Here is a 13095-nt window from a genome sequence, read left to right on the forward strand (position 1 = left end):
TACAAATTTGACAAAACAGAAAAGTTCATGCGGGAAGAAAATCTCGATTTTGTAAACGCCATAGAACAATATTTCTTGAATTAGAAGAATGTTTTAGTAGAAAAAGCATGTGATTCTATATTACGCTTCCACACGAACACTTTCTATATATGTTAAGAAGAAGAAAATAATGCAAACCATTACAGTCACGGTCGAAACTTGAGACAAAAATAATCTACCAACACTACCAAATACTACCAAAAAATATTATTTTCCAAAAATATATTTCTTCAGAAAGTTTTATCAAAATTTTATTTCTACAGAAAATTTTGTCAAAATTGTATATCTATCGAAAATTTTGTACAAATTTATTTCTGTGGAAAATTTTGTCAACATTTTATTTCTATAGAAAATTTTGTCAAAATTTTATTTTTATAGATTTTTTTTCTTCAAATTTTTATTTTTGTTGAAAATTTTGTCAAAATTTTTTTATAGAAGGTTTTGTCAAAATTTTATTTAAACAGAAAAATTTGGCAAAATTTTATATCTATAGAATTTTTGCCAAAATTTTATATTTATAGATTTTTTTTTCAAAATTTTATTTCTATAGAAAATGTTGTCAAAATTTTATATCTATAGAAAATTTTGTCAAAATTTTATTTCTATAGAAAATTTTGTCAAAATTTTATTTCTATAGAAAATTTTGTCAAAATTTTATTTCTATAGAAAATTTTGTAAAAATTTTATTTGTATAGAAAATTTTGTCAAAATTTTATTTCTATAAAAAATTTCTCAAAATTTTGTTTCTATAGAAATAAAATATCTACTAATCTACCATAACATAACAGTAGAATTCTACCAACTGTAGCGACAGTGATTACAATGCTACGGTAGTTTTTGTAGGCGGATATAAAACAAAAAAATATTTAAAATTGGGGTCAACTCAACAAAATTTTATTTTCTTTAAAATTCAGTCTAAGGGAGCTCTTGTCAATAATCTTCCAATGGAATTTTTGTCGATTTTGGTGAAAAGTACTTTTTCGCTCAAAAAACTACCTTTTTTGTACTTTCTTAAAAATTGTATTTTCCATCCCTGATGTGTGGACATGTGTTTTGTTTATCATTTTGGCATTATGAGCACAATCTTTTTCTTGGTTCTTAAAAGAAATTGGTTCTTAAATTCCAATAAAGGAAATTAAAAAAAAAAAAAACGGTGGAAAATATACAAAAATTACAAAGGGATCTTTATAAAAATAATGAAAGAACACTGCACTATTTTTAGAGTTGGGACAGTAAAATGAAAAAAGGAGGAAAGAGTGAAAAAATGAACAGTAAAAGTATAAAAACAAAGTTTAGTTCCTCTTTATTAATAAGTAGTCCAAGAGGAGTTGACGAACAAATATAAAAGCGGGCATTAAGTTCGAGTTTTGCAGCTAAAACAATTGAGAAAGTTTATTTTCTTTAAAATGAATTATTAAAGAAAAGAAAAAGGTAATTTTAGAGCGATAACGCCAATTTAATACCGGCCTTAAAGGTAAAAATTAAATTACATACAAAACACGATAAGTTTTAAATGCTAGTAAAAAAACTGTTCACGCCTAAATAAATTTATGTGTATATTATAAAATTATTTATGTATGTTTATATTCGACTCCACGTTCTTCATTTGTTGAGAGTTTTTGAATTCCTTCCAAAATTTCAAACTTTTATACCAAAAACAGTTTTTTGTTACAAAATTGTTATTTTTGCAAATTAAAAAAAAAAATACCCAAAAAAAAATTTCGTGGAAGTGAAAATTATATGAGGGAATGAGCACAATCTCCTTTTCCAAGCATATACTATTTTTCCAAGCATATAATATTTTTGGGCTCAAAATGCTTCCAAACATATAATATGTTCACATAAAACAAACATAATAATGTTTCGGCAGTATCCAATAATATATGTGCTTCCTGCAAAATATGTTTGGAACCTATGTTAGAGAAGCCATTTTTTTGAGGGTGCATGTCCGTCAGTCTGAAATTTGGCACAGATTAGTTTTGTTTTGTTTGCAGGCAGGTCAAGTTCGAAGATGGGCCATAACGGTCCAGGTTTTGATATAGTCCCCATATAAACCGACCCCTCGATTTGGGGTCTTGGGCTTCAAGAAACCGTAGTTTTTATCCAATTTGTCTGAAATTGGAAATCTAGCAGTATTTTATGAACACAAATAGGTGTGCCGAAACTGGTGGGCATTGGTCCCTGTTTTGGTTTAGCCCCATATAGACCTATCTCCCGATTTTACTTCTTTGGTTTCTAGAGGAACCGTAGTTTTTATCGAATTTGCCCGAAATTAGGAATCTATCAGTTTTTAGAACCACAAAGAGGTGTGCCGAAAATGGTGTGTATTGGTCCATGTTGTGGTAGAACCCCCCAAATAGACCGATTTCCCGATTTTATTTATTAGGCCTCTAGTAACCGTAGTTTTTATCCAATTTGGCTGAAATGAAAATCTAGAGGTTTTTTTTTGGACTATAAACAGGTGTGCAGAAAAATGGTATGCATCGGTCCATGTTTTGGTATAGCCTCCATATAGATCCAATTTACCTGAAATTGGAAATCTAAAAATTTGTTAGGACCATAAATAACAGGTTGGCTGATAAGTCCCCGGTCTAACAAAGAAAAACAAATTTTTTTTGTCAAAATTCGTTTTTATTATTCCCTTCAAGAGCGATACAACGATTATAACGACCTTCCAAATTTTTTGCTACCATTTTGATAGTACTCCTTCGGTTTTGTCTCAAAACAGGCTTCATTTTCGGCGATCACCTCTTCATTGCAGCCAAATTTTTTCCCTGCGAGCATCCTTTGAGGTCTGAGAACAAGAAAAAGTCGCTGGGGTCCAGATCTGGAGAATACGGTGGGTGGGGAAGCAATTCGAAGCCCAATTCATGAATTTTTGCCATCGTTCTCAATGACTTGTGGCACGGTGCGTTGTCTTGGTTGAACAACACTTTTTTCTTCTTCATATGGGGCCGTTTTGCCGCGATTTCGACCTTCAAACGCTCCAATAACGCCATATAATAGTCAGTGTTGATGGTTTTTCCCTTCTCAAGATAATCGATAAAAATTATTCCATGCGCATCCCAAAAAACAGAGGCCATTACCAATCAATTATTCCACCGTATTTTTTCCCTTCAGAAAACAGTATTTTATCAAAACACGAAATTCCTTTTTTTCCATTTTTTTTCACAATAACAAAAGTTGCTTCACAAAAGACGCTCTATCTCACAATCTAATTGACTTACAGACGTCAAATTTTGACACGAATCATTTGAAGGTTGGCACTATATAAAAAGAATATGAATTTAATACTAACGACGCCATCTATGTGTCAGACCGGGGACTTATCAGCCAACCTGTTAGGTGTGCCGAATATAGTGTATATCGGTGCAAGTTTTGATATAGCCCCCATATAAATCGGCCCTCCGATTTGGGGAGGGCCTAACCACATTTAAGTGTGCTGAATGTTTTTGGCATAGCCCCCATATAGACCGATCTCCTTGGGCTTCTAGAAACCTTAGTTTTTATTCGATTTGCCTGAACTGGTATATTAGGTATATTAGGCTCACTGGTATTTTAGATACACAAAATCCTGTATCGGATTTGGTTTTTATCGGTCCATTTGGTAAGGCCTCCATATAGATCGATTTCACTTCTTGAGGCGTACTGATCATGAAAATTGCTTGAAACTGAGAGTAGAAATTCCACATTTTACTTCTCGTAACCATTTTAATAATGGGGGTAAAAATCTGCAGATTTTAGATTTCAAATCAAGGCTTCATTTCATCAAGTTTTCCACACTTACATGAGATTATATTATTCCTTTAAAACTCAATGGTTAAAAATGGTTCCTATAAATCAAGAAGCTGGTCTAGTCTTCATAGGTAGAATTTTTAAAGTTATCTTCGGGAAGTTGAACTTATCTGTTTGGGAGAATCTATCATGAAAACCTCCTGAAATTCTATATATTATCAAGTAAACCGCTACGACGAAGAGTTTTCAAAGGATATTATATTTGATTCATGGCGGTGGGTTTTTAAGATTCGGTCCGGCCGAACTTACTGCTGTATATACTTGTTATGAATTACGGTGTGAATTTTTTTTGCCGCCTTTACTGTACCAGAATAGAATAAATCTTTTTCTAAAGGCCTGTTCGAAACCTAAACTTTTTACTAGCATTAGTAAAAATTTGACGTAAATCGAGGTGATTATAATTTCACTAGCCCATTGGGCTAGTATGAAATTTGACATTTGTTGATAATTCTTGAGATTTACGACATCACTAGGCTTGGCATGTTTTATTATATCAAAAGAAACAAAAAGTAGTTTTATTTGTTAAAGAAATGAGTACACAAAATTAACAATTGTTTTTCACCATAGTAATTTGATATCTCACCATAGTAAAAAGCTTCGGTTTCGAACTAAGCCTAAAAGTATACCACAAAAATACATTAATACTTTTAAAATAATGGAGCCTTAGGATCTCAATAAGCAACGTTGCAAATATAATAGTAGAATACATATCGAACTCAAATGCTTCTCAAGCATTAGGTTTTTGTTTTGTTTTTATTGACACATTGTATTTGGTTAAGCTGAGACGTTAGATGTCACTCAAGACGATCAGAGATAAATACAATGAAAACTGAAAAATATTGATAACTATAGGTACACTCAAAAAAATTTACGTGGATCCAAAGATTTTAGTCTTCCCTTATTTTGAATTTCCAAAATTTAATAAAAAAAAATTTTGAAGGAAAGATTATAAACTTTCTTTTGATTAAAAGTTCATTGTTTTAAAGAAATTTTTCCTTAATATTTTGTAAATTGTTTATCCTAAAATTTATGTTGCGTAATTTTTAATGCCATTTAAATATTTTCCCCATAACATAGAGACGAACTATTGTCTAGAAATAGATTCACTTAACGGTAGTTTATTTATACTAAAGGGTGATTCTTTTGAGGTTAGGATTTTGATGCATTAGTATTTGACAGATCACGTGGGATTTCAGACATGGTGTCAAAGAGAAAGATGCTCAGTATGCTTTGACATTTCATCATGAATAGACTTACGATCTGCCACAACGTCGAATTTTCAGTGAATGGGCCCTAGAAAAGTTGGCAGAAAATCCGCTTTTTTATCGACAAATTTTGTTCAGCGATGAGGCTCATTTCTGGTTGAATGGCTACGTAAATAAGCAAAATTGCCGCATTTGGAGTGAAGAGCAACCAGAAGCCGTTCAAGAACTGCCCATGCATCCCGAAAAATGCACTGTTTGGTGTGGTTTGTACGCTGGTGGAATCATTGGACCGTATTTTTTCAAAGATGCTGTTGGACGCAACGTTACGGTGAATGGCGATCGCTATCGTTCGATGCTAACAAACTTTTTGTTGCCAAAAATGGAAGAACTGAACTTGGTTGACATGTGGTTTCAACAAGATGGCGCTACATGCCACACAGCTCGCGATTCTATGGCCATTTTGAGGGAAAACTTCGGAGAACAATTCATCTCAAGAAATGGACCGGTAAGTTGGCCACCAAGATCATGCGATTTGACGCCTTTAGACTATTTTTTGTGGGGCTACGTCAAGTCTAAAGTCTACAGAAATAAGCCAGCAACTATTCCAGCTTTGGAAGACAACATTTCCGAAGAAATTCGGGCTATTCCGGCCGAAATGCTCGAAAAAGTTGCCCAAAATTGGACTTTCCGAATGGACCACCTAAGACGCAGCCGCGGTCAACATTTAAATGAAATTATCTTCAAAAAGTAAATGTCATGGACCAATCTAACGTTTCAAATAAAGAACCGATGAGATTTTGCAAATTTTATGCGTTTTTTTTTTTTAAAAAGTTATCAAGCTCTTAAGAAATCACCCTTTAAAAAGGAAAATTTCGAGTCCAACTAGATTTCGTAATATATACTTCCTCACGAACAATAGCAAACAAAGGTTGCCATTAAAGATTGTTAATTATTCAAGTTATATTCCTCGCAAATTTACGTATGTACTAAAATCATTATAAATAATAATAAGCATTGCTAAAACCACAAAGACAACTTCAAAAACAAACATATTTTTTTTTAAGTGTTTGCAACATTTTGAACTATTTACCTCAACTCTTAGAATCCACATTTAAAAGTTTTCTTTATTCACTTTAATCACTTCAAAATTTTGGCAAACATTGACAGCTTTTTGTTCATGAACAGTGTTGCCAAGTTTGAAATTTACCGTGGTGCAAGTTTTCTTTATTCACTTTAATAACTTCAAAATTTTGGCAAACATTGACAGCTTTTTGTTCATGAACAGTGTTGCCAAGTTTGAAATTTACCGTGGTGCAATGGTTAGCATGCCCGCCTTGCATACACAAGGTCGTGGGTTCGATTTCTACTTAGACCGAACACCTAAAAGTTTCTCAGCGGTGGATTATCCCACCTCAGTAATGCTGGTGACATTTTTGAGAGTTTCAAATCTCATGGGCAGCACTCAGTGATAAGAGAGAAGTTCATCACTGTGGTATCACGATGGACTGAATAGTCTAAGTGCGCATGATACATCGGGCTGCCACCTAACCTACTTTTGATTTGTGCTTTCTGATTTTTATACCCTCCACCATAGGATGGGGGGTATATTAACTTTGTCATTCCGTTTGTAACACATCGAAATATTGCTCTAAGACCCCATAAAGTATATATATTCTGGGTCGTGGTGAAATTCTGAGTCGATCTGAGCATGTCCGTCCGTCCGTCCGTCTGTTGAAATCACGCTAACTTCCGAACGAAACAAGCTATCGACTTGAAACTTGGCACAAGTAGTTGTTATTGATGTAGGTCGGATGGTATTGCAATGGGCCACTTTTACGTATAGCCCCCATATAAACGGACCCCCAAATTTGGCTTGCGAGGCCTCTAAGAGAAGCAAATTTCATCCGATCCGGCTAAAATTTGGTACATAGTGTTAGTATATGGTCTCAAACAACCATGCAAAAATTGGTCCATATCGGTCCATAATTATATATAGCCCCCATATAAACCGATCCCCCGATTTGGCTTGCGAGGCTTCTAAGAGAAGCAAATTTCATCCGATCCGGCTGAAATTTGGTACATGTTGTTAGTATATGGTCCCTAACAACCATGCAAAAATTGGTCCACATCGGTCCATAATTATATATAGCCCCCATATAAACCGATCCCCCGATTTGGCTTGCGAGGCCTCTAAGAGAAGCAAATTTCATCCGATCCGGCTAAAATTTGGTACATGGTGTTAGTATATGGTCTCAAACAACCATGCAAAAATTGGTCCATATCGGTCCATAATTATATATAGCCCCCATATAAACCGATCCCCCGATTTGGCTTGCGAGGCCTCTAAGAGAAGCAAATTTCATCCGATCCGGCTGAAATTTGGTACATGGTGTTAGTATATGGTCTACAACGACCAAGCAAAAATTGGTCCATATCGGTCCATAATTATATATAGCCCCCATATAAACCGATCCCCAGATTTGGCTTGCGAGGCTTCTAAGAGAAGCAAATTTCATCCGATCCGGCTGAAATTTGGTACATGTTGTTAGTATATGGTCCCTAATAACCATGCAAAAATTGGTCCACATCGGTCCATGATTATATATAGCCCCCATATAAACCGATCCCCAGATTTGGCTTGCGGAGCCTCTAAGAGAAGAAAATTCCATCCGATCCGGCTGAAATTTGGTACATGGTGTTAGTATATGGTCTACAACGACCATGCAAAAATTGGTCCATATCGGTCCATAATTATATATAGCCCCCATATAAACCGATCCCCAGATTTGGCTTGCGGAGCCTCTAAGAGAAGAAAATTTCACATGATCACATGGTGTTAGTATATGGTCTCTAACCACTATGCAAAAATTGGTCGAAATCGGCCCATAATTATATATAGCTCCCATATAAAATGATCCCCAGATTTGACCTCCGGAGCCCCTTGGAAGAGCAAAATTCATTGGATTCGGTTGAAATTTGGTACGTGATGTTAGTATATGGTATCCAACAACCATGCATGAATTGGTTCATATCAGTCCATAATTATATATAGCCCCCATATAAACCGATCCCCATATTTGACTTCCGGAGCCCCTTGGAAGAGCAAAATTCACCCAATCCGGTTGAAATTTGGCACGTGGTGTTAGTATATGGTCTCTAACAACCATGCAAAAATTGGTCCATGCCGGTCATAATTATATAACCCCTATTTAAACCAATCCCCAGATTTGACCTCCGGAGCTCTTAGATTTTGTACGTGGTGAAATTTTGTACATTGTGCAGTATATGGCCGCTAACAACCATGCCAAAATTGGTCCATAGCCGTCTATAGTTATATATAGCCGATCCCCAAAAGTAATCTAGCAAAATTTTATTTCTATAGAAAATTTTGTCAAAATTTTATTACTATAGAAAATTTTGTCAACATATTATTACGATAGAAAATTTTGTTAAAATTTTATTTCTGTAGAAAATATTGTCACAATTTTATTATTATAGAAATTGTTGTCAAAATTTTATTTCTATAGAAAATTATATAAAAATTTTATTTCTATAGAAAATTTTGTCAAAATTTTATTTCTATAGACAATTTTGTCAACATTTTATTTCTATAGAAAATTTTGTCAAACTGAATTATATAGTATTCAATCGACCTTTTTTTATTTAATATATTCTCCGTATGGACTAACTTACAATTGAGTAGACGGTGTTATAAGAAACCTTGCCATCGGCAAGTGTTACCGCAACCCAAGTAATTCGATTGTGGATGGCAGTCTTTAGTACAAGTTTCAATGCAATCCATGGTGGAGGGTACATAAGATTCGGCCTGGCCGAACTTACGGCCGTTTATACTTGTTCATTTTGAAAATTAGACTTATTGCCGCTGTTTTGCGATTTCCGCCCAATTCGGTTTTATTAGCTCTTGAAGAAAATACGAACATTAAATATATTATAAGAGGAACATCGTTTGTCTAAAATTTCGTTATGGAAGAATGTATTTTTTCTTCGGGTGTCTTTGAAGGATTTACACTTAGATCATTTTCTTTCGCCAAGTCATCCGCTAAAATTATATTTCTATTAATTTTGTTGCTAATGTTCAGTTAACTTTGTTAATATCAACTGTTGTAGGGAAATTTGAAATAAAATTTTTTATGGTTTCTTAAGAAAATTAAGATATTTTGTGGTCTGTAAAAACCCCATTGTAACGTACAAAATAGGATTCCTAATTGGTCAAACGTGTAATAAATGGCCATTAGGTTTATTGTGACTGCAACGGAACTAATGCACTTGGATAGACATTTCACGTAATTTAGTCAAGCTTTATTGGATTCTATATGCAATAATAGAATTTTTTCTCATATATAAATTCGACTGTGGGTGGCCGAAGTTTAGTTTTGCGACAGCTTGTGGTATACGGTAGTGTATATTAATTCTCGGAAAATGAATTTGTCATTTTGGTTGATTTGTATCGGTCTGATTATGTGGATTTATTGGCTTTGGTCAAGGCGAAAGTTTTACGCCTTAGCTTTCAAAATATCTGGCCCTGTTGGTCTGCCATTTTTGGGAGTAGCTCTTAAGTTAATGCGCCAAGAAGGTTTGTGAAAAAACTACATTATTGTTTAATGTGGATATCAGAAGCACTAAAGAAAATTAGACTATATCCGAAAATAATACGATAATAAAACGATAATTTCTAAATGTAATGTAATTGGTTTACCAATAAAAAGTGTTAAACCTCATACACATTACACATTCAAAATCTACTTTAACTAGATTTCAACTGTCAGCATAAGCGTAGGAAGGCCTCTGGGGAGGGGGCTTAGACCCCCCCAGAAAAATTTTAGCCCCCCCCAGAATTTGAAAACCTATTTACGATTTTCCATTTTTATAAAAAATAAACAAGCCCAGCCAAAAAAGCGTCGCCAAAAAAGTAATGAAAATGATCTTTTTGGATCCGGAAGTGGTGCACAATTGGCGAAGAAGGAATGAATTTAACATGGGCTTGTCATAGGACGGAAGTCCTCCATTTCAACAGCCGTTGCACTGAATTTGCATCACTTCTTTAGGTGTGATCCGAATTCAATGTTTTGAATGTAAATTAAAAAATTCTGTTATATTTTGTCAAATAAATAATTTTTAATGGATTCTAATGCTTGTCGGAAACGTTTGACCTCAAATATTTTTAAAAACTCACAAGTTTTTCAGATTGGATTTAGAATTTTTTTTGACAAAATTCAAATTATTTGTACCATATTATGAATTCTTACTTCGTTTTTAAGGTATTTGAAACAAAAAAGTTAAAATTTCCCATTAAAAGTATGAAAAAACCCAGTTATAAAAAATTGAATTTAAAGAACTTCCTGAGTAGTTAAAATAAAGAACATCATTGGGAGTACATCTTTTGGAAGTGCTTTTAAAGTTGTGTCTTTGGAAGAACTTCCAAATTTTTTTGCTGGGAAATGTGTGGAACTACTTTTACTTGCTTTATTATAAATTAATTTTCGAGTTATTTAGATGTCTACATTAATTGAAATATAAATAAATGAAATATAAATTTTTAGCTAGGGGGGCTATAGCCCCCCCTAGGAAAATTGTCTAGCTACGCTAATGACTGTCAGTTGCCTTATAAAAATGGGATTTCAAATCCACTTTTAGTAGATTTCGAGCCTAATGTGAATGAGTTATTATTTTGAATCATCGGACTGTGTTATTTCTCGCGATCGATATCTTGTGTTTTTACACCATTAGACTTGAGCCTTTTGAGAATTTTCATGATAAAAACAAGTAAGGAAAGTCGGGCGGGGCCGACTATATTTTACCCAGCACCACTTTGTAGATCTAAATTTTCGATACCATATCACATCCGTCAAATGTGTTGCGGGCTATATATAAAGGTTTGTCCCAAATACATATATATAAATATCACTCGATCTGGACAGAATTTGATAGACTTCTACAAAATCTATAGACTCAAAATTTATGTCGGCTAATGCACTAGGGTGGAACACAATGTTAGTAAAAAAATAATATGGGAAATATTTAAATCTGAAGCATTTTTAAGGAAACTTCGCAAAAGTTTATTTATGATTTATCGCTCGATATATATGTATTAGAAGTTTAGGAAAATTAGAGTCATTTTTACAACTTTTCGACTAAGCAGTGGCGATTTTACAAGGCAAATGGTATTTTGACCATTTTTGTCGAAATCAGAAAAACATACATATGGGAGCTATATCTAAATCTGAACCGATTTCAACCAAATTTGGCACGCATAGATTCAATGTCTATTCTACTCTCTGTGCGAAATTTCAACTAAATCGGAGCAAACAATTGATCTCTGTGGTCATATGAGTGTAAATCGGGCGAAAGCTATATATGGGAGCTATATCTAAATCTGAACCGATTTCAACTAAATTTGGCACGCATAGCTACAATGCTAATTCTACTCCCTGTGCAAAATTTCAATTAAATCGGAGTAAAAGATTGGCCGAACGATAGATATGGGAGCTATATCTAAATCTGAACCGATTTCAATAAAATTTGGCACACTTGACTATAGTACTAATTGTTCTTCTTGTGCAACATTTTAAGCAAATTAGGGTAAAACTCTGACTTCTGGGGTCATATAAGTCCATATCGGGCGAAATATATATATGGGAGCTATATCTAAATCTGAACCGATTTCTTCCAAAATCAATCGGGTTCTATTCTGATCTAAAACACATACTTGTGCCAAATTTGAAGTCAATCGGACTAAAACTGCGACCTAGGTTAGGTTAGGTGGCAGCCCGATGTATCAGGCTCACTTAGACCATTGTGATACCACATTGGTGAACTTCTCTCTTATCACTGAGTGCTGCCCGATTCCATGTTAAGCTCAATGACAAGGGACCTCCTTTTTATAGCCGAGTCCGAACGGCGTTCCACATTGCAGTGAAACCACTTAGAGAAGCTTTGAAACCCTCAGAAATGTCACCAGCATTACTGAAGTGGGATAATCCACCGCTGAAAAACTTTTTGGTGTTCGGTCGAAGCAGGAAAGATTTCATGTACTTAAGTCATTAGAAACACAATTTTTCACAATCGCGATCCACTCGAATTAATTTCAATTCCTATAGTAAACAAAATAAGTAAAATCTTAAATGAAATCTTAAAATCTTAATTTTTGATAGACACATCATTGTAAAATTATCTATAAGAGGGCGTTTTGGAAACTTCTTAGCCTATCAATGAAAGAGAATAACAGGTTGGCTGATAAGTCCCCGGTCTAACAAAGAAAAACACATTTTTTTGTCAAAATTCGTTTTTATTATTCAACATAGTTCCCTTCAAGAGCGATACAACGATTATAACGATCTTCCAAGTTTTTGATACCATTTTGGTAGTACTCCTTCGGGTTTGCCTCAAAATAGGCCTCAGTTTCGGCGATCACCTCTTCATATCAGCAAAATTTTTTCCCTTCGAGCATCCTTTTGAGGTCTGAGAACAAGAAAAAGTCGCTGGGGGCAAGATCTGGCGAATACGGTGGGTGGGGAAGCAATTCGAAGCCCAATTCATGCATTTTTGCCATCGTTCTCAATGACTTGTGGCACGGTGCGTTGTCTTGGTGGAACAACGCGTTTTATACCCACCACCATAGAATGGTGACGGGGGTATAATAAGTTTGTCATTCCGTTTGTAACACATCGAAATATCGATTTCCGACTATTTAAGATATATATATTCTTGATCAGGGAGAAATTCTAAGACGATATAACGATGTCCGTCCGTCTGTCTGTCTGTTTTAATCACGCTACAGTCTTCAATAATGAAGCAATCGTGCTGAAATTTTGCACAAACTCGTCTTTTGTCTGCAGGCAGGTCAAGTTTAAAGATGGGCTATATCGGTCCAGGTTTTGATATAGTCCCCATATAAACCGACCTCCCGATTTGGGGTCTTGGGCTTACAGAAATCGTAGTTTTTATCCAATTTGCCTGAAATTTGAAATCTAGAGGTATTTTATGACCATAAGGAGGTGTGCCAAAAATAGTGAGTATCGGTCCATGTTTTGGTATA

General features: G+C 34.5%; 1 protein-coding gene and 1 long non-coding RNA gene across 3 annotated transcripts in view; one reads left to right on the plus strand and one right to left on the minus strand.

Annotated features, from left to right (window-relative positions):
* LOC142221293 (uncharacterized) overlaps window positions 1-11851 on the minus strand; it is a 278541-nt gene extending 266690 nt beyond the window's left edge. The window contains exon 1 of the long non-coding RNA XR_012717982.1: window positions 11806-11851. This is a non-coding gene — a long non-coding RNA (uncharacterized LOC142221293). The remainder of the gene's footprint in view (window positions 1-11805) is intronic.
* Window positions 9444-13095, plus strand: part of Cyp313a4 (Cytochrome P450 313a4) — a 40388-nt gene continuing 36736 nt past the window's right edge. For both annotated transcript variants that reach the window (XM_075290959.1, XM_075290960.1), the window contains exon 1: window positions 9444-9633. In XM_075290959.1, the coding sequence (XP_075147074.1) occupies window positions 9480-9633 (154 nt within the window). In that variant the 5' untranslated portion in view covers window positions 9444-9479. The remainder of the gene's footprint in view (window positions 9634-13095) is intronic.

The sequence above is a fragment of the Haematobia irritans genome, chromosome 1 (assembly GCF_050003625.1).
Source record: "Haematobia irritans isolate KBUSLIRL chromosome 1, ASM5000362v1, whole genome shotgun sequence".
In the NCBI taxonomy this organism is placed as follows: domain Eukaryota; kingdom Metazoa; phylum Arthropoda; class Insecta; order Diptera; family Muscidae; genus Haematobia; species Haematobia irritans.